At 35.5% G+C, this 22,439-nt stretch overlaps 1 protein-coding gene across 2 annotated transcripts in view; it reads right to left on the bottom strand.

Moving 5' to 3' along the window:
* Positions 1-1,295: 1,295 nt before the first annotated feature.
* LOC139689412 (ER degradation-enhancing alpha-mannosidase-like protein 1) overlaps positions 1,296-22,439 on the bottom strand; it is a 56,570-nt gene continuing 35,426 nt past the window's right edge. The window contains exons 6-11 of one of the 2 annotated variants that reach the window (XM_071586514.1): positions 14,657-14,677; positions 11,873-11,993; positions 7,755-7,925; positions 5,591-5,761; positions 4,216-4,404; positions 1,296-3,229 (exon numbers count right to left, since the gene is read on the bottom strand). In XM_071586514.1, coding sequence (XP_071442615.1) covers positions 3,134-3,229; positions 4,216-4,404; positions 5,591-5,761; positions 7,755-7,925; positions 11,873-11,993; positions 14,657-14,677 — 769 coding nt within the window. In that variant the 3' untranslated portion in view covers positions 1,296-3,133. The remainder of the gene's footprint in view (positions 3,230-4,215; positions 4,405-5,590; positions 5,762-7,754; positions 7,926-11,872; positions 11,994-14,656; positions 14,678-22,439) is intronic. The other variant, XM_071586515.1, reaches the window with a different exon arrangement.

Below are 22,439 nucleotides of genomic sequence, written 5' to 3'. Positions count from 1 at the left end.
CTGCATCTTTTCACTTTAAAAACTAAGGGGGAACTTTAAACTTAAAGATAGTCCACTTTCCTTAAATCATATGGCTGTAGTGGCAAAAGCATTGCATTCATGTCTTTTATGTTATGGCATGAGAGTCACCATGACATCAAGACACCCCAAACTAAAGGCAGCCAACTATTTTACTGGTTTGGTATGTCAGGTCACAGGAATTCTTTAGAAATACGAAATATGCAACAAAGTCAAACCAATGAATCAAAGCAACTTTTGCTGCTTCATGAAATCCCACAACTCCCATATAAAAGGTACCATGTGACATTCTTTCAGTTTGCAAGGCAACCATACCTAATTCTGGCAGATTGTTATTCTAGGGGGATAAAAATGATATATGGATGGATATACGTCTTCATTCAGGCAAAATTGAGACTATAAGGTCCCTTCTTCCATTTAACTCTATGAGATTTTAAGTGAAATGTTGAAATCCTAAGTAGATCCTCATTGACCATAAACAATCAGAGAAATGGTACCATAGTAATAGTGTATCAATATTATATTCAGTAGGTAGCATAACCTAAGGAACACACACGAAGTTTCAGCCATACTGGTCAATTACACTGTTTGCCACTCGCTTACATCAAGTTGTGTTGCACCCAAAAGAAGGCTAGCCAATACGCTCATCAAATATCATATGAAAGGCTCCTCAGGAGGCTAACAGGAAACATGATACTGGAACATTAAGGTGAATCAAATGAAATAGTTTTCAAGAGGTTGCAAATTTGTTGGAGTGAACATGTGAGTACAAGTGTCAATGAGCATTTTGGGAGCCCTATGAAGTTCACCACTCTGGAAATCGTTGACAAAATTCATGATGAGGTAATGCATCCATTGAAGAGTGAAGGTGCATGAGATTATTTCATGAATTAATTAATGATAAATTCCATAGGCACCTCAAGTAAATGGGTAAATAATGTGTGACATCAACACTTGGGTGCCCAAATTCTATACGCAAAATGAGCGTTGCAATTGCTCACAGTTGACTAAAAACAAAAACCTGGATTTGTTCTGATTTCTGGCTGGTTCAGTAAAATCTACAGGAATTTAGGCATCATTTCCTTACTGTGGATAAAACATGAATACATCACTACAAACCTGAAACCAAGCAAAGTGTGATGATTGCAGAATCAAATACCCACTTTTCTGAGTTCACATTAATTGGAAGGGATCAACAAACTGGAGCAGATTGAGTAATATATGCCTCAAAGGAGACTTTTTCAAATTTAATTGTTTATTCTGAAAATTAGGCGGTCTTTTATACACAGACTGAATAAAAATCACCCTTGTAATGATACCATAAGAACTTTAAATCGAAAAAACAGATTTGTGAAAATATAATCATTACAATTTTACAATACTGATTGGAATGAGTAACAAGATTGCATTCTTGGTGAAAACTTGCCAGGAAAGGCATGTCCATTTTCTTTATTTTCATTAATATTGACTGTGGAAACTATGAAAAAATAGAAAAAGGATAATATTGCAACAATAATACAGGAATTGAAGTGGATTTAAAAAATTTAGTTCTAGGCAGAAAAATGATGATTCCTGGTTTACAATAACAAGGTTTCACTTCATATTAAAAGGTTAGGGGGGGGCTTGGCAACTGATAATGTATGACAATTGAACACCAAGTATCACAAGGGAAATTAAGGGCTGACTTCATTCCAACAATAACATATCTATCACATATTAAAAAATATCATTATAGTTACATTAAACAAAGTAAAATGTAGAAAATCATACAAGACTAGTATTTAATCATATTTCCCCATGATTTATTCAAATTTTCATGCTGGTGCAGCATCAGGGATGAGAATAAAACCTGACAAATCTATAGTAATCAACTTCTGGAGAGAAGGCAATGAGGAGGAGGATATTAAACTTAAACACTGGGGAGGTTGGACAGCATTTAACACTCAAAGAGGAGCCACTGTGACTCTCCAACTTTCACACGAATTGCACATAAAATGAATGTATGGGAAGGCCATATACTCGTTTGATTGATTAAACTGGCAATAGGAAATGGTTAAGATGAAAAGTGAATAATATTAACTTTGTAAGTTCCACTGATTTTTATTTAAAAAACAACCCGTCATGTCGAATAGTCGACATCACCAGGTCTGATGACCTGATTTCAGAAAGACCTGATGCTATCAACTATTCCACGAAACCATCGTTTTTGAAATAACAAACAGTGGAACTTACAAAGTTATTATCACTCACTTTTCATCATGTTCAATCAAGTTGAGCTGAAAACCATAGAATTCAATGAATAAGATTTTACTCCAATATCACTAGGCCACACACAAGTTTTTGCAACCAATCCATGAACAGTTAAACCAGGTCCAAAGAGGATGCGAAGGATTTGTGGAAAAATCTGAAGAGCTGGTATGACTCGATCAAAGGAGACACTTTTGTGGCCCTCAGCATTCACAGGCAGAAGAGCCACACCTCCAAGTCCAAAACTTATGACTCAACATTATCAATTTTTCCTTCACACAATTCACAACCACAACAAAAATTATGCTTCACAAAATTTTTCATAGAAGGACCTTGTTCTCTGCACTTTACAAACACTTGAGAGAACAAACCCACAAATCTCATATATTCCTGCATTAATTTGGTTAAAAAAATCTGTCTCGTATTATTTCAGACATCAGGGTATGATGCCAAAAAGTAGGTACACAAAATTTGCTGAGTAAATGCATCAAAAGATTTGCCGTGAGGGAAGGATTATGCAAAGTACAATTTAAATAATAGCTTCCTCAATCGCCAAACCTTACTTTGGAATTGTTTTCAACTTACAAATGACAAAAATAAAATGCATGTGTGAATTCATTAGAGATTTTCTTTTACATTACAAAAAATTAAAGTTGTATTCAAGCTTATCACTCTCAGGTATCCCAATAATTACTTCAATTTCTTCATGTTGAAAATAACAATGCAAAAATATCAACAATAAATGCAGATAAAATCTGGAGTCCGGTTTTCCAGTCTCATATGCTAAGGCAATTAGGGAATCCTTGTCAAAGCTACTTGAGCAATTAGTGTTCATAATTGCCTTTAAAAAAATTTATCACAGAAAGAGCTAATATTCATCAACTCCCAAAATATCGCTAATCTGCATTAAATAATGACTCTTGAGAGGAAGGAAGTATGATCTCTCAGCATCAACAGCATCACACTGTAATGTACAATTGAAATAGAAAATTACACACCAAAATTAAACATACTTAAGAATTAAGGGGGACAGAATAGAGCAGAATTTAATCAACATTGCATTCAAGAAGGTAAGTACAAGGTTACCAACATCAGTTTTAGATTAATCCTGCATCTATCACTTGGGGTTATTGTATATTAGGTGCCCTTGTATATTAGTGAACGCTATTTGTTGCATGGTGGAAAATTTAGCATTTTAAGTCACCACTAAACATCTCACAGCATATCAGAAATTATTAAGTCAATGCAATATGTACAGTAAAACTGATGGCCATAAAAATAACTGAAATTAGCAGGGAAAATAAAAATGCTACTCTCCCTTGATCTTGAAAAAATCATGGAAAACTTCACTTCTTTTGCCAAAATATCTTTGAAAACAGGAATTCCACCAGCTAGCTTTTGTTTGACACACTAGCAGTGAAATACAAGATATTCATAGGTAATTTTTTTCATCAACTTTCTTTGCATTACTGGTTGATGAAAGTATTGAAAATCTGTCTGAAGGAATGAAGTTCTCTCTCTTCAGCAGCCACAGATAATTGCGTGTGGCATCCATCCGACCGAGTGGAGTGAACAATGATGATGAGGGGACGTGGCCTACCCTCAATCCCAGTTTTTGGGCGTGGGAATGGAAACTCATCTTGCTGATGCCTAATGTACGTGGTAAAAGGAACTCCACACCATCCTCACACACTTCAAGAACAACGTCAGAAACAAAGCACATACATCCATGCTTGAACAAATATGCCCAAGTATGCACAGCCCTTCTTGTTTGTGGGTAAACAACCCATCCCATTGCACTCCACTACACCATCACTGTGGACACACAAAATCAATTGGCAATGCACACAGCCTAGATAATGCACACTAGATTCCTTGGGAGTTTACAGTGGATTTACACTATCACGCAAGTACAGATTCTGTTATATGTCTTTAAGCCTAAATACTCACACTTGCCATGGTTGAATTTAGGGGGCGGGCATCAAGAATGGACAGAACATGGTCTTTTGGTACCAATGGCGTTGAGGGGTTGTCCCATGATTTTGTCCTGAATTTCGAGTTGATGGGGAAAATATGCCCCTCGGTAGTGAAGACAAACTTGCTGAAGTGCTTGTTCACATAATTGTCCTTGTCAAACAGCTAGAAGGAAAGCATTTGAGGGTAAAAACATGTCCTCCATTAGAGAGGTATCAAATAATTTTCTAAATAAGGAAAAAGACTAACATGATAACTTTATAAAATCAAAACTGCTCTCCACTCATTTCCATTGAAATGAAAATCACGTATTAAGATACATGAAGATATTATTTAGGCACAATAATCAGGTCAACACTATTCTGCCCCAAGACGTTCAATCATTATTTTCACCTTATCATAAAGAGAAATCAATCCTCTGAATTTCTGCTAATCTTCCTAAGGTGTATTATCACAAATATTTTCCTTAACATAACATAAGGAAGCATATTGCCTAGATTAGAGGTTTTAATTAACATGATGAATGGTTGGAAGTTCCCAGAAACATTCAGGTTTTTCCTGGTGATATTGAAATCCTTACACATTGTCAATTTGGTCAAATTTCCCCAACACTAAACTCTATAGATATGAAAAACTCTCTATTCTTTCAGTGAAATTTTATTTTGGGCATTCTAGTTTCCATGATGCCTTCTCGCTGAAACTGGTCACAGCTACATAATTTATTAGTGGAGGAATACATATCATTCATTTCTTTCAAGAACTTCCTCACAGTTGAGCCTAATACTACTACAATCAATACACTATCATTTCACTGCATTTTCAATTTTAATCATCATACAAATTATTGCATTAAGTTGCTACCATTAAGAGGCATTAATTCTGTACATCCAGGGATTATTTCTGGAGGACCACTTACTCTTGCGCTCAAAAATATTATTTATAGCATTCACAGTATTTTATTTTATTTATTTATTTATTTATTTATTTATTTATTTATTTATTTATTTATTTATTTATTTATTTATTTATTTATTTATTTATTTATTCAGTACAAGTCCAAAAACAGCACATTTTGGCCTTTACATCGAACTATTAACAACGATAATAATGTCACATTTACAAACACCCAAGCCCTAGATAGAGGGAAACTCACCCAGGCGGGAATCGAACCCGCGACCCTTGGAATGGCAGACGAGGACGTTACCCCGCCGCCACCGGGGTCGGCGGAAAAGTCACATAATGGAATTAAGCATGTGTGCAGCAATTTTTTATTACTGCTTCAAAGACTTTTACAGGGCTTATTGTAAATTAATAATCATATAAAAATTAATTATAAAAAAATTACACTTACCAGATATAAATACTTGCACGTCTCACTCAGGAAAAAGCTTTCCATTCTATCTTCCAATGTTTTATCCAGCACACTATGTACAGTTGCATAACCACACTTGGCCTTTGCAAATTTATTGAGACTCTCGAGTATTTCCACTCCGACATGCAAATAAAATGGATTCTTGGTAGCCTAATAAAAGAAAATATTATCAATGCTCTCTTCATTAATTATTAAATAATGCCATACATTTAAGTAATTGAAGACCTTTCCATTACTTTAAGGTACATTACAAATAATTTTGACAAATCAACATGAATATCAGTCATAATTATCAGTCACCAGACACAAATGTCTTGATGTCTGCCTCTTCAATCAACGGCCAGGTATCAAGTGCTAACAATATTGTACACCTTTTGCGAGAGTGGTGTGATCGTAATTTTCTTCATATTAATAAGGATAAAACAAATTTAATATACTTTGTAAACAAAAATAAGCCTCTTACAGATATTTCAGTGTCTTCTGCCGATGTGATTATTCCACGGAGTGATAATGCCTCCTTCCTGGGTGTTACCCTGGATAGTAGTCTCAACTGGGAGAGCCATATTTCTACTTTACGCAGAAAACTCTGTTCAGCGTGCTATTTGGTACATTCTATCACGCTAACTGTCAATAATGAAGAACTTAGTTCAATATATTATGGTGAGTTTTACACCCATGTAATTTTTAGTATTCTTTTTTGGGGCCCATTGCCCTGTGCTCATGTTGAATTTAAAATCCAAATGAGGATACTAAGACTAATGTGCAATGCACCCCTCAGAGCTCCATGTCGCCCTCTCTTCAAAAAACTTTGTATTCTCCCTCTTCCCTGGGTGCATATGCTAAGTGCTATTGTTTATGCTAAACGCCATATTTCATCATATGCCACTAACAATAGCATTCACAACCATTATACTAGGACCTGTAGTCATCTACGTGTGAACTTCATAAGAACTTTCAAGTCCAGTTTTTCCCCAGAACATGGGACTCGCATTGTATAATAACCTTCCTCAGGCTATCAAGAGTATTGAAAAAATGTCCACTTTTAAATTTAAAGTGAGGGAGTTTTTATGTTACATTTATTCTACTCCATTGATGAATTTCTGAGCATGTAACTATGTTTTGTATGCACATTATTTTATGTTATGATCATTGACATGCCGTATACCTTGGAACATGTATGTTAACTATTATTACTATCATTTAGACACTCAGCTGTTGTTTGAAAATGGTTTGAGTGAACCATTTTGAGGGTTTTTGTGAAAATGGAAAAAATGGAATATCTAGCTGTCATTAAATATATTTTTGAAAGGCAATATGCCTTGTCTTTCCATCATCAAGCAGGAGTAAATTTATGTTCCAGAGTATTAGAGGAAAACTTAACACATGAGAGCCTACCTCACCATTCAACTAGTGCAATCTGTTGTCTAAATGCAAAATTTTGTAATGAAAACAAAATTATACTTGATTCAGAAGGGCTTTGATACGATAAAGCAAATTTCAATACTCTTTATTATTCAGGAGCCTATCACTGCTATTTCTGTGGTGGTGAAGCAATGCAAATGATCCCAGTGGTCTGTCAACAGTTCTTGCATATTTCTACCTTCACCATGTTTGGGTCAGAAGTCATTTTCATTCGTCATAATTTCAACTTATGTGGGAAATGAATCATCTCCCACAAGGGTTCTTCCAATCTATAAATTACACAGCCAACTCCTAGTCGTGCAGGCTGAGATTTCGAGCTTCAAATAGCTCAAATTTCCAACACCATGGTCCTTGTAAGAGTGCTACCCTGCGGCATTTAAATTATTCCCCAAAAAGGTTTACATTACCGCTCCCAACCATATTTTTTAAGGGAATATGCACAAAATGAACTAAAAAAAATTTTCTAATGAAGAATTATGTACCATAAGTAACTGTTTCAGTATATACATTGTTTTCCTCCGATACATAATGATGAAACAAGGAAGAAAACTGAAAATGAAATCATGTAAATATGAGGTTCTGCATATGTGGGAACAATATGAAATTTTACAGGACCTGATAAACTTGTCAATTGCGCCAGTATAAAAATAAGTGAGCCTCTTTTTTGAAGTTTCCCCTTTATATTTAAAAGTTGGTTCACTTACACACATTTTCCACAAACCTGATATAATAAATATGTTGATTCAACCAGTTCAGGACGAAGAGGGTAAAATGTCACATCAGCTGATATTTTCTGCCAATTAAATCTCTCAGGAAGAACACCGTAACGTTTCCATATAGAAAAATATAGGGCATGGGTGCAAATTGCTTCTTCAATATCACCATACAAAACCTGAAAATATAATAAAAATTATAACATATACAGAACCAAACAGTGTTCCTGCCCTCAGATAAGATATAAAACGCAGGGATTTAGAAATTAAGGAGCCCAAGTTAAAAAGAATAACTTCACTATGTGGGTCCTTCAACAAGTCCTAAGAAAATGCAAGAAATGGCACTTGTAGTTCTGGCAAAGGTCTAAATTTAATAAGCCACATCTCTTGCTACACTGCTGTCAAAGTTTCAGCTATATCCATTATGTGGTTAAATTTTCATAGCCAAATGCAGGATCAAACTTTTATTTAGAAATATAAAAATATGAGCTTTGTATGGTATTTAAACACTCCTATTTTAAAGGCTTAACATAGAGCTCAAAGCCAAGTTGGGCGTACGCAGTTCATTGCAATCTGCTCCTGTGTATGCAACTGTTTACAACTGGAATTAGTTTAAACATGGCCTTACATCTTCAAATAAGGAATATTATTATTATTATTACTATTAAAAATACACATGTGCTGATAGACAGTGTCAGGTGGCACACAAGGAAAGGGCTCAAATAGTTTTGCAGGCAAGGTGTTCCAATCAACAATTGTTTCATTTAGAAAAGAAAATTTTTTTTATTTGTTCTCTGTGCCCGGCATTTTACCTTAAATTTGTGGTCATTTCTCCCCATAAAATTTGGGTTCCCCGCCTCTTTCCTAAGATCTGCCCAAGCTTTCTCCCCCTTCAGAATGCAGAACATTCCACAAGGTCTGCTTACTTTCCTTCTAGTTTGTAGAGGTTCCCAGCCCAGCGTTTCTAGCATGGCAGACACACTCTCCATCCTCCTATGCTTCACCAGTACATATCGGGCAGCCTTTCTTTGCACCTTTTCCAGTTTTTTGATATGACCTTCTTCATGAGGGTCCCATACAAGAGAAGCGTATTCTAAAATTGGTCTTACCAGGGTCTGATATGCCTTCTCCTTGGTTGCTCTAACGCTCCCTTTGAGATTTCTCATCACCCGATGAAGAGTTTTGAAAGCTTTCTTAAAGATGAACTCCACATTTAGCCCCCACGTTAAGTTCTTAGTTAAATATACACCTATGTATTTGCAAGTATCACTTCTGGGAATGACATTTTCTGAGAATTTATATTCCCTATTGTTTCCATTCACCTTGTTCCTAAAAGTGATGGATTTGCATTTGCTAACATTAATATCCATCCCATTATTTGTCATCCAATCCGCCATTTTATTAATGTCCCTTTGTAGTATGTCGCGGTCTCTGTCATTTTTGACTTTCCGGTAGATAATACAGTCGCCTGCAAAAAGTCTTATCTGAGAATTAATATTTACTGGGAGATCATTTAAATAGATTAAAAACAAGAATATCATTTGAGACACCAAGTGAAAATGACTTCCTCTGAAATGATTGACAAAAATCCACAATATGGTATTGAGTGATCAACAAATCAAAGCTAGAAAATAACAGAAGCCACAGGCATATCACAAGGTACAGTGTTTATATGAAGTCCATTTTTGCATAAAAAGATTTGGGCGAAAAAACCTCTCCTGCAAGGGTGCAGTGTTTGCTCTCAGTGGAGAATAAATGTAATCATTTGGCCAATTCAGAGGATGGTTCGACACTTTTCTGTCACAATCCTAATGAGTTTCTGCATCGACACAACTGTGGATGAAACATGGATACACTACTACACTCCAGAGACAAAGAATCAGGTTGGACGGGACGTTCAACGACGTACTCCTTGGTGCCTTTTGTTAGGAGGAGGCAAATGCCAATGCTGAGTTTCTCTCTACCCTTCCTCCTTTCCCATCCATCCCTGGTGGCTCAAATGACCTCGGCTGTTGGTCACCTCCCCTCAACTACTACTACTATTAAGGAAAAGTTGAAACAAAGGACAAATGACAAATGGAAAGTATTTTGTCATTATTACAGGACTTCAGCAAAGAAATCAAGAATTATCATTCACATTTGTCAAAGAAAATATTCTCTTCCTTCAAGACAATGCATGGGTGCACACCTGAGCAGTTTCGATGGCAAAAAATAATGAGTTATTTTTCAAATTACTAATATAACATCCACCAGATTTGGCCCCCAATGACTTTATTTTTTTCCCAACTAGAACAAAATTGGCTCTACAGATAGCCATTCACATTGGACCAGGTCTTTGCCAGCACATATGCCTATTTTGAGGATGTTAACAAAATTCATACTTTTTGGACAGCTTTTGGTAGTTGGAGAAACAATGAGAAAAGTGCATTGAGCTAGAAGTACATTGTATTGAAAAAACATCTACCCACATTTATTTTCTGATTTTTTCCTAAGTAATTATCGAACAGCCCACACAACTTGGGTCTTGGATTGGCCTTCACACTGATAGAGAACTGATATTTGAAGAAGAATTAAATGCTCAGTAATTACCGAGTGCACTCGGTAATCATTCGCCTCTGAGCAAAAAGACTATCATAAAGAACAGTTCTAATGGGACAGAGAGACATTACAAAGACATAACCAATTGGCAGAGTTATTTGGTCAAACTAGAAAAACTGCTTGAATCATTTAGCACATGCTAAGGGCTCTGAAATGCTTGAGCAATATGTTGAGAAAAGGAGCCTCCATACCCAAAACTCACCTGGACAACCCTTACCAGGAATCCCTAACAACACAGATGATTCAACGTATTCCATGAATCGGGATGGTCTGGTAGCTAGTGTACTGACCTCCCATCCACAGGATTTGGGTTAGAAACCTGGAGACAGCAGAATTTTTCAGTGGTATCCCTATCCCTAACTGAGGTGCTTGGAAGAGGGCACTTTGAGTACATCATCTTTAGGGTGGAATGTTACACTGCGGACCCCTTGGTGCCTTTTGTCAACAGTAGGCTAATACGGATGCTAGGTTTCTCTTCACCCTTCCTCCATTCCCATCCATCCCTAGTGGCGCAAATGACCTCAGCTGTAAGTCACCTCTGCTAATAACTACTACCACTTCATTATATTCCATGTGGAATGGATGAATTTGTTGTAGCATTTGCATGTTAGATGGGCCTTATATGACTGCACAACTATTAACAGGACAATTGATCTTGTTACCCACTACAAGCAAACAATTTTAACCTGATAAATCAAAGTTGCACTCATAGAACCTCTGAAATTTAACCTTAAAAATAATCTTTAATGAACATTTAGAAAACTGACATGCCTGCAGTCATGATTGTTCGTACCCGGGTTATCAGAAAACTTTCCCACCTAAAGTATGAACATGGCAGCACTCTTCGACAAAAGTTGGGAAATGTTTCGCATGTGTGGAGGGGTACTCAACATTTTTAGCAATTTTGGTCACTCAGTCGTTGTTTGACAATCGTTTGAGTGGGTCGTTGTGACAGATTTTTAGTGAAAATGGAAAAAATTGAATATGCAGATGTCATTTAATATTCACTTTTGACAGAAAATAAGCCTACAAAAATCAAAGACGATCTGGATGGGAACTCGGTAATATCATTTGAGACGATGAAATTCTGGGCATCTGAACTCAAATATGGGCACACCAGCTTGGCTGGTGATGAGCGTTTGGACAACCAAACACTGTGACAAGCACCGATAACATCAAAAATCTTTACCAAATGAATTATATGTTCAGTCTTGGGCTAGTATTATTATAACTGATTCATAATTATAATAACATTACTCATTACGGGTCTCAGCTGCCAAATTAACAAACTTAAGCCAGAACCTTTCTAATTCTTTAAATAATCACACACAAGTTCATAACCATCATTTCAGTACCACAAAATCTCAATTCATTATTTTTCCAAGGTAAGCTTAAGTCAAGGTTGGGCCTCTTTTATTAAAAAACGAGCTGAACACATTAAATGTTTTGGCTATAATGAACTACACTATCGCTAATATTTCTCTTCAACATTCCCAGTTCATATTGCATCATTAATTTTAAAAAATACCTGAACCCCAGCAAAAGCTGCCTGAAGAGAATCAATCCATGAAGTTTGGATAGCACCATTCATCATGTTAACATTCACATACAATGGATGGTCACCGTGGCCTTTGTTACAGTGTGGTCTCCTATAAAAGAAATTTAAATAATTTAGAATTTCTTCAAGGCTATGTACCTCATGGATAACACTGAGCAGCATGAAATACCATCTGGTACACCAATCCATCCAAAGCATGTTTCAGCCAAATAACAACACAATGACTTCATAAGGTGATATTTTCATGTCATCTCAGTAAGATCACCGGGATATCTCAGGGAACAACATACTCACCCACCAATGCCAGATGTTTAATTCCAACTCAGGCATGAAAATCATACCATGTATTATCAAAGTTGTTGTATTATTCTATTAGACCTCAGCCATTAGAGTAAAAACCTAAAATCAAGTTGCTACATCTCCTTAAGATAATCTCTTTATGAAGATATGAAAATTAGGCAATTGCACCATTAAAATACCATTAACAGAATTTTATATGATTCAACATGCATTCAGCCCGTGAAATGCACGCAGCCTTTATGGTGAGTGTCCATCGTAATTCATAAGCAACAACACATGAGCTTAGCTGAGGAGATGAATAATAAGCCAGCTTTCCTCTGTCCCTGTAGAAGTCATAGACTCTGGAGGATTTGACTCTTATTAATGGCTGCTGGAATTAGGAACCCACAACACTTATTTTCAAAAGTCGATACTATTGGCCTGGTATCTGAATAAAATCATCATTCTCCCCAGAAGTTGTATATTCTAACCCCATCATAACTTTATGTCATCTAGTAATGGATTTTTTTGTATAAAATTTAACCCTTCAAATGAGTTTCATGACAAAATATAATGACAGTTGATTGTATTTATAGAGATATTTTTCTTCTCGGTCATCTTAAAGGCAGTGATAGACACCAATATTACTCTCATTAGCAAGCACTATGGAATAAAATGTGATTCATACAACACAAAATAAAAAGCCCCTGTTGCATCAACATTATCATCATTAGGATGTTCGAAATTTTGAATTTGAGAACCTACAGTCATAGATCTGTAAACACCTCGATGATGAGTTATCATTTGCTTCCATCAGCACCACAAAGGCAATTCTGACCATGGGTTGTGCTGTGGAAATGAGTGTAATGTCAAAACCCTGGCTCAAACACAAATTAACAACTGAAAAACTACACAGTTATCAATCAATTTGATTTTTTTATGCATGACACAGACTCATTGACCACTCTTGATGGCTCCAACACATTGTTCTTCCGAACATATCACATTTTGGGAGGAGTGTAATCAATTCTCAAGGGCCATTCCATAAAAACAGCACTCTGATAAATGATGGTCCAACTGAGTCAACTACCCTTCTTTCTAAATAAATATTTGTAGCAAGAGAAAAAATGCCTTCTTTTGTTTTCCCCTCATTTTACAAAAGAAAATCTTAGTTTAAATCACCAACATTACAATTTTGAAGCAACTTAAACACACACAATGAACTGTGCAGAAAGTAACTACAGTTAACATAAGAAAATGCCGACTTGTACAGAAGCCCCATGACTACAGAGAGAACAAACCAAATCATGGAGGCCACTAAATATGAATTTTGTCCAATGATCACAAAATTAAAGAAAATAAGACAAATTCACAAATTCTCTCAAATATTCCATGCCCAAACCTTCTAATTCCATGACTTCTCCCAGCTTCCTCTGCTTTCTTATACTGATCACACTATTTAAAACATGCCACAAATACACAAGCACAATGAAAACATTACATATGTATCCGCTGAAATCTTCCAACCAGGTATATTCTGGTACATAGTATTTAGATTTATTACCATTTCTTCATTTCAAGAAAATTATACAATTTTTCACAAACTAAAACATGCATCAAAATATGAAGAATATCACTATACCAGAAGTATGAAATCCTACCAAAGACTTTTAGGTCCCATTTGAATTGCAAAACAAAAAAATTAATACTATGGCCTGCATACAAAATAATTACTCATAAAAATTGCACCCAAATTGGCTGAGGTCCAAGAACAATACTGACATGCCTTAATAGTACCACATTGTGTTCTTCACTCAGTTTTTTAATAAGAATCATACAATATTTCTCCCAATTTCCTTCAAACAGAAGTACATAATATGGCCAGACACTTCGTTTTATAATACATATGACACCTGCAGAATATTCAATTCAAAACAACTTTGAGAATTTTCCTGCCCAGCTGAGTCAAGGATGACTGAAGAATCACATTAAAATTAACATCACCACACATCCTGAGAATTACGTTTGACAAAGTTTTCCTAAGCATGAGCGTTAGTTGATATGAATAAGGAAGGAGATAACTTCAGGCGTCACTTTGTAGAAACGATACATATTTGCAAAAGAAACACTTGGTTTTTCCACATAAAGGTCGTGATTAAATTTTATGAGGAAAAACCAAGTGTTTCTTTTGCAAAAATGAATAAGGAAGATTGAATGGTTGGCAAGCCACCTAAAGTGCATATGATAAACATTTATTAAATGAACAAATAAATAGGCCTGAATATTAGGCCTATTTATAGCACCACATAGCTAAGTGTGGACATAACACATTCACAAATTCACCACACATTTTCAGATATAAGACATAATGACTGGAAGAGAGCATGCCAAATGCGAGAACATGACAACCTGAAAATCATGTGGGTGCTAAAACTTTGGGTAAAAACTAAAAATAGCAGTGCTTGTTTAACTCACCATCTAGCTAAGGCTCCAATTCTAGCAGCACCAATATAAAAAGAGTGATTATATTAACATGCCAATATGCGCAATTCTCACAAAAGACTAATTATGTCCAGCTGAAATGGCATGTTTTGATCAAAATGTGATACTTTCATTATAAAAGAGATAAAATAATGTTTCAGCTGCATGATCAGTAACTTCTAAAGTCAGAAGAGAAAATGCAATGGCTGACTCTGGTACTTTAAAATCATATATACAATATTGTTACCATTATATAGAAATATAACTAATAAGAGAGATCAAATTCCCTGTGTACCATTAAAATTCACCTCATAAAATCATAAGTATCAAATAGAATATTGAGTAATGAACCTCCAAAAACCACCAGTTTGAAGATTTTTCCTATCTCAAGTCTTACACAAAGTTAAAACACTCATTATAAAATAATTGAGTAAAACTCCATTGAAATTTTACTCCACATTTAAGTTTAGAAAAACATTGACATGATGCATTAATTTTCTAAGAATTGGTATAAAAAAGTTACCTGCCACTTGACACAAGAAATAAATTACAAGCAAATACAACTTGCAGTCCAAAGGCCCATTATTTCATGATTCATTGTCTGAGTATAGCACATGTGATTAAGAGATAAATTTAAGGCATAATTTCTGGATTCATGAAGATAATAGCTAATAACATAAAATGAAAAAATATTATGAATTGATAACCTCCACACAATATTTAAGGCCCATGACCAAAATATTCATTCAATGATTAATGAAAAAATATGAAATTTGTCAGTCATGAAAATTGTTGGATAATTTACACACATAGTATGTGCAACTCAGAGCAGGTAGAATACCATGTGCTAAAACTTAATGTGCATACACAGCATTAGTCACTAAAGATGCAGGCTGAATTTAGAGCAAATAGCGGAGTAAAAAAAGTATGTCTTATGGACTGGAAGATAAAATGCATTTCAAAAAGGTGAATAAAAAATAACAGCACTGAAACAAAAATTAATAAAAGAAAAAGAGGGATTTGATTCACTGTTTTTCTTCCAGTGGGTAACATTTCTCACAAAATCATATTGAAAACAGTTTCCATTCAAAAAAATGGATTTTTATAGTAATGCAATGACTTAACAATTTTTCATAAGATGAATAAGACCACAATGGCAAATATGCAGCTGCTAAGGTCATAAACTAATAGCAGGCTCTAATACAACAGCTCTCTGCAACTATTCCTTGAGTAACCAAAGGAAAAAGCAAAATAGAACATCACTCCAATATTCACCAACATGTTGAGTTCATAAAAATAAAATTTTGAATTTTCTAAGCTAGTAATCATTTTGTATCAAAATCAGATTCATCTGTATCTAACTAACACATTTATTTCCATTCAGTCAAAATAACAAGTAGATATTGGCTGTCATCCAACCAGTTGCTTCTTCATCGTATCTAACGCTGAAGATAAGATGTTCAATCCAAGTTTAGCCTCACTTCACTGGAAGACTCGCAGCATAGGAGTTCATTTTTCCTTTTTTCCACTGTTGAGTATTCAACCTTGCTATTCCTCTAGCAACACTACTGGTGAAACAATTTGCACGCACAATGCACTCCATAATATTCCATCCCCTCAATTAGAAGAAAAAATGACAAGCACATGATATCGAAAGTCACACTTCAAAAAATGCTGAATATAAAGACAAAGTCAAATCAGCATCAACTGACATACTTCAATCCATTCATCATTGATTCCAGGGCTGCATTTGCATACCAGTTGGTATCAAAGTGAGAAGAAAAGTAACTATGCCGTTCCTTTTCATTCAGAAAAACATTTGATCAATCACCCAATATGCTTGTGCCATCTCCATCTGAACTACCACATCATTTTCTAATAATAATAAGAACTTTTAATTAATAGAATGATTCATTAGAATTTTGCTACCCTATATGAAGTACATACATCAAATTCATTCCATTCAAATAACTTTCTACACCGAGATTGATTTATTGTTATGAGCCAAGATTACCATTCAAAAATTTGTGACATGTTTTCCAGCTATATTCTTTAACAAATCCTATACTCTGATACTTAAAAAGCTGAGACACTTACCATTGAAAAATATCTATTTTGCTGGAAATCACAACAATGTAAGATACACTTCTAACAATTGCATTTCAATGGCCTGAATAACTTCAGTGTTCTTTTAACACTAGTTGGACACCAAGTTTCATCATTATCATATGAAATACACAAAAAAATTAAGAGATCATAATAGCAGTTAAGAAATAAGTCAAATCTGATGAAAAACAGGATGATACTTGAATGTTTCTAGCAAATTATGTGCCTTATAGAAAACAGTTGAGAGCATTTTGTGCACCAATTTCGCCACATGCAGAGCCATTTTTCAAAAGAAAGGTTCTCAAAGCAGAAGGTGCACAAAAGAGTTCCAGATAAAGAACTAAATAAATAACAGCGCAGAGCAGGACAGTTCGTAAAGAACTACATTTTCTTCATTTACACGCAAACTCGCATATTAAATGCATGCCAAAGCAATTTTCTGAATCAATTCATCTATATTAAAATACTACTCAGGTCTCACTAGAGAAATTTACTACTCAGACCTCACTGCACAGTGTACCCAATGAAATGTTTAAGATCCGGTAGTTACAAAGACAAAACCAGAAATTGAATTATTCTGCTATCAGCTAACTTAATTCACAATGTTGGCCATCGGTTCACTACCTCAATTCTTACCAATGGCACACACATCTACTTGAATGAAAAAAGTGCAACTTATTTTTACAAATTTGTTTTTCACACATTTACACCAATTGTTTTCCCAAAGAGAATAGTCACAAGGGATTATTATAAAGGTGTCTGTCAGAATGTCTCATTGAATCCTTCAGTGAACTCAAAAAAAGTTTACTCAATATGAAATTAACTTGCGTATACCTCATCAATTTCAATCCGTCATTTTCCTTGGAGCAAGATCAGAGCAAATCCTTGACTCCATTTAGTAGTATAAAAAACTTGCCAATTAATACCTTTGGCATATGCTCATGCTGAATTCAATAATGTAGACTGCACTGTCATAGTAATATAACAGGTAACTCACTAACCAAAATTTACATCAAAAAGAAATACTGTTATTTAAACTTTAGCATAGGCATGGATAACTTCAGTTTTATTAATTAAAAAGCATAAAACCTGTTAAAACCACCCTTCTTCAGCATCATATTTCATACGAACCAATCAATTTTTGTGACAAATGTTTTTTACCCCTTGTTAATTCATATTTCTCACTTAAGCCAAAAACACAAAAAGGACGATGAGGCCTCAGTCCCCTTCAAAATAATCCTCTTGGGGCCTTACACACTTATCCCAGGATCTCTCCCACTTTTCAAAACAATCAGCTAAGTCCTTTTTCAGAATGGTCGTTAGCTGCCTCTCTGCATTCCCTTTCATCTCGAAAATGTCTAGAATTTTGTGCTGAAGTTGAAAGGGAACTTGCTCCAAGCCACAAACAATGAAACAGGTTTTCAAATGAGGTGATTATTGGAGATGAGTCATGGGTCTACAGTTATGAACCCAAAATAAAAGCCATCTTCCCAACACTCGGTTGATGAGATAATAGAGAATGCAATGAGAGAGCCGATGAACATCCCAAAAATGGACTTTACTGATTGTTTTGAAAAGTGGGAGACATGCTGGAACATGCATGTGAGGTCCCAAGGGGAGTGATTCAAAAGGGAATAAGGTCTTGGTAGGTTATTTTCTCAATATATTGCATGGATAGATAGTTTTTGGATAGGCCTCGAACAGATAGGAACCTAGAGAACACCAGGCACAGGAGTGGTCAATCAAATCGCCCATGCTTTGGTGTCCGCAACAATTGGTGATGGTTATTAGGAGTCCATCCTCAATCATTGATATAAGGTCAACCCATGCCCGAAGCTGAGACTCAGATCACTACTTAGCAAAGTTTCTTTTTAGGGAGAGAATTGCAAATGTAGAATGTATTTAGGGACCCAAAAGAAACCCATGGGATACGTGAAAATTACGGAACATTGAAGGATAAATAAAGAATATTTAAGGAGCCAAATGAAAACTATAAAGTATGAACCTAAAATGAAAATAGGAAGTTATACTAGGAAACAAAATGAATGACAAAGGAGTTTCAGCCAACGACAAGTGCATGCAAGGATAAGATTGGAAAGTTCATTTCGGAGAAGGAAGAGGTTCTGGGAAGGTTGGCAGAGTATTTCACAGAACTGACAAATGTGAATGAAGGACATGAGAAGAGCAAGGGACCACTGTATAAGAATGTACACCCAGAAGTCAATAAACCATCTCAAGAGGGGGTATAGCTAGCACTGAAGCAATAGGGCAATGGGAGAGGCACAGGAGAGGGTCAAATCATAAGCGAACTGCTTAAGTATGGAGGGAACGAGTCAACCAGGGCCCTGCACCAATTGGTATGCAAAATGTGGGAGAGAGAGGAAATTCCAGTTGAATGGGGGATGGGACATATCTGTCCTATTTAAAAGAAGGGAGATAAACTGCAGGGGGATCACATTCTTAAACGTAATTTGCAAAGTCTTCTCAAGCATAGTAGAGAAGAGAATGAGCATGCCATATTTCCAACCCATAAGATGCACCAGCACATCAGATGCATTGTGAATTTTCAGGTCAGAATTTTAAAAATTATTAGCAGCAGACAGATTAGGATCAAACTACTTTAACCTTAAAACTTTCTACTGAGAATATTGAACAAATACATTAAAAAATTATCAGCTACACGCACATCCATGTTCATTCACCATAGAATTCCAGAAATGCATCACTAGAGCTTAAATTGTTTCTGCAGTTATTTTCACTGGGTTTGACACTTTCCTCCAGCACAAGGTTCACTCCCATGTTACGCATTGCTAATCTGACATTTTCAAAAGGACATTATGATAATCTAACTTTTGAATTGCCGCCAGAACTTTTCTATCACAAACGCCAGAAAATGATGGTGGTTTCATTTTTCCTGTTAGTGTGATGTCATGAGTTGGTGCCTCATAATTTTCTTTTGTATTCAAGTGGCAGTTTTTGTGCTATTGTAGATCTAGTACATATGCACAGACCATTCATCTTCATGAATCTCTAGGAGAGTATCAATGTAGCTTTACATGAGAAAGAGGTACAACAGCTGTAATTAGACAGTCTATGGAGAAATGTTATGAATAAAATACAGACCTACATATGCTGTCTATAGACTTCCGGCAAGCATTTGATAGCATTAATAGGAAAAAGATGTTGAATCCCATAGAGGGGCCAGGAGTAATAGAGAAACTAATTAAACTGGTAGAAGATACTATGAAAGGATCCCAGACAAGAGCCTTTGGTGGAGGAAAGACCAGCAGAGCTTTTGAGGCAACTACTAGTATGCAACAAGGGGATTCTCATTCTGCAGTATTATTCAATTTGACACTGCATGAAACAATGAAGGAACTGAGATTAGAAGGTGCAATGATGTACAAGTCTGCCCATGCTTATGCTAATGCTGACGATATTGCATTGGTGGCAAGGATTAAAGATTCCCTCAGGGAGATTCAAATTATAGCACTCAAAACCAATGAAGGAAAAACAAAGTATACAAAAATCTCCATTGGAATACACGAGAAGAAGTCAAAATATAGCATTTGAACAACACACTTTAGAAATTCCACCAAATGAAAGAGAGAACATACTTTTTGTGGAGAATATTGTTTTGTGCATGACATTTCACAGGGATACAGCAACATCAAAACTTACATGAACTTAAGCCTGACCATTTAGAGTATACACTTTTGAAGGTTTAAGATGTTTCAGTTACCTTAGCACTGCTCTAAATAGCGAAAATATTATGACAAGAGGAGATTAATAAAAAGATTGTGGCTCAGAATACAGCTTACTTCGCTAACATTAAGTTACTGAAATCAACGCTTCTACCAAGGGACCAGAAAATTATTCTCTATAAAACACTGATTAGACCAATTGTGACCTACATATTTGAAGCATGGACTATGGGTAAGCTCTCAGACAACATGTTCTCCCATTCACTAGATGATAGTTTAGTGTTCTAGTAAAATTATAAGTCTATCCTTATAAAAATGGATGAAAAACTGTGCTTTCCAATAGTAAAAAACTCTAATTAATCACAAAGAAAGAAAAAGGAGAGTTCCTTTTTTCCCTAACTGCAGTCACTTGCTTCTTTAATCAATTATCCACATTTCATCAGGCATTCATTAGCACGTGTAATCACGAGTTTACTGAAAAAAGCATGTATTGTGTAATAAGTGTGCATTGAAAAACACTCTTAAACCAGGATTTTGAAGGCCTTAGTGAAATGATGAAGGCATGACAAGAAAAAGTAAGATCTAGTCAAAAATTTGAAGAATGTGTCTTCAGAGGGCAAAATGATCTAAATTGCAAACTCCAATACAGTTCCTACAAATAGAACACTAAAGGAGTCTCTGAAAATTACAGCAAGGGAACAAAATAGTGATTTTGAAGGCATTCACAGTATCTGCAAGATTTCATACTCACCAGATCACTTTCTAAGTCATTACTTGACCACTAGGTCACATTATTGATATCAGTGACTGATAATGAAATCTGAAAATGGACTAAAAGTCAGGAAGAAAAACAAAAAGAGAAGACAAAATTACCAGAGGGGCCAACCAGATAAAGAAATCATATTTCTAGTGTACCTCTGCTTAGTACTCTTGAAATTCAAACTAGTTTCAACTTTTTAATTTTGTTATAAGTAACGCTCATGATAAAAAACCATTTAAGAGCATGTACATGAACCACTTTACGTGGAAACTTCATGCATTTTTTACAGTGAGTAAACCATGGAGGATCCAAGGATTTAAGGGACAGATTCATTATACAAAATTAATTCAGCAACAAATCAGACCAGGATCCAATGGATATCTAACTAATCTCCAAATAGGCAGCATGACAACTAATGCCAATGCCTACAATGCCTCTAGCCTATTCCTATAAAACCTATCATATAAATTGGAAAGAAATACAGCTTGATAATGCAATTGATGATGGATTCGAACCCGCAAATGGGAGATGCATATTTGTATTCAAATTTTTCCATGTTGTATTTTCAATCTATAAATTTTCTCCATTCTGGACTTATTTACTTGAAATATTTGCTGTTGAGACATTTCCAGCAAGATTATTTTTTGATAGTTCACAACCTTTCCCAGTAGCTATTATTTTCAATAGCAGTTATCTTGAAAATCGAGATAAAAATAATGCAAAACAGCTCTGAACCTAACCAACCTTTTTAGATAGATCTGAAAAAAATCATTGAGCACCTTTCAAGGATTTATCACCTAAGTGTCAGTAGAAATTGGCCAATCTAAATTCACTCTACTTGCCAAGCAGCTCTTAAAATGCAAGTCACATCTGGTTAAGTTATGCAAGCAAGCACTGAACCAAATAATAAAAAAACATTGGATTACACATCTCCACAGGATTCAAGGAATCAGGGCAACCATTGGAAGTAAGTCAGACAACCTTTCCCTGGCAGAGTCTAGTGGCATCCCAGTAGGTCCTGAGATGAATCAATTCCATACAAGTGGAAGGTTTGAGGTCAGGCGTTGGCTAGCTGAGAGGCACATCCTCCCCTGGCTAGAAGCTGCAGACAAAAAGCTCATCATAAGTTTAGGTCAATGCTCCTTTATTCATTACATCCAAATTAATTTTAAGCCTCACGGCTCTAATAATGAGCCATGTATGTTTG

This window comes from Hetaerina americana, unplaced genomic scaffold, assembly GCF_022747635.1.
Source record: "Hetaerina americana unplaced genomic scaffold, ioHetAmer1.1.p SCAF_23, whole genome shotgun sequence".
Classification (NCBI taxonomy): Eukaryota; Metazoa; Arthropoda; class Insecta; order Odonata; family Calopterygidae; genus Hetaerina; species Hetaerina americana.
Note: the sequence above shows the minus strand (reverse complement) of the source record. Positions and strands in the feature narration are given on the sequence as shown.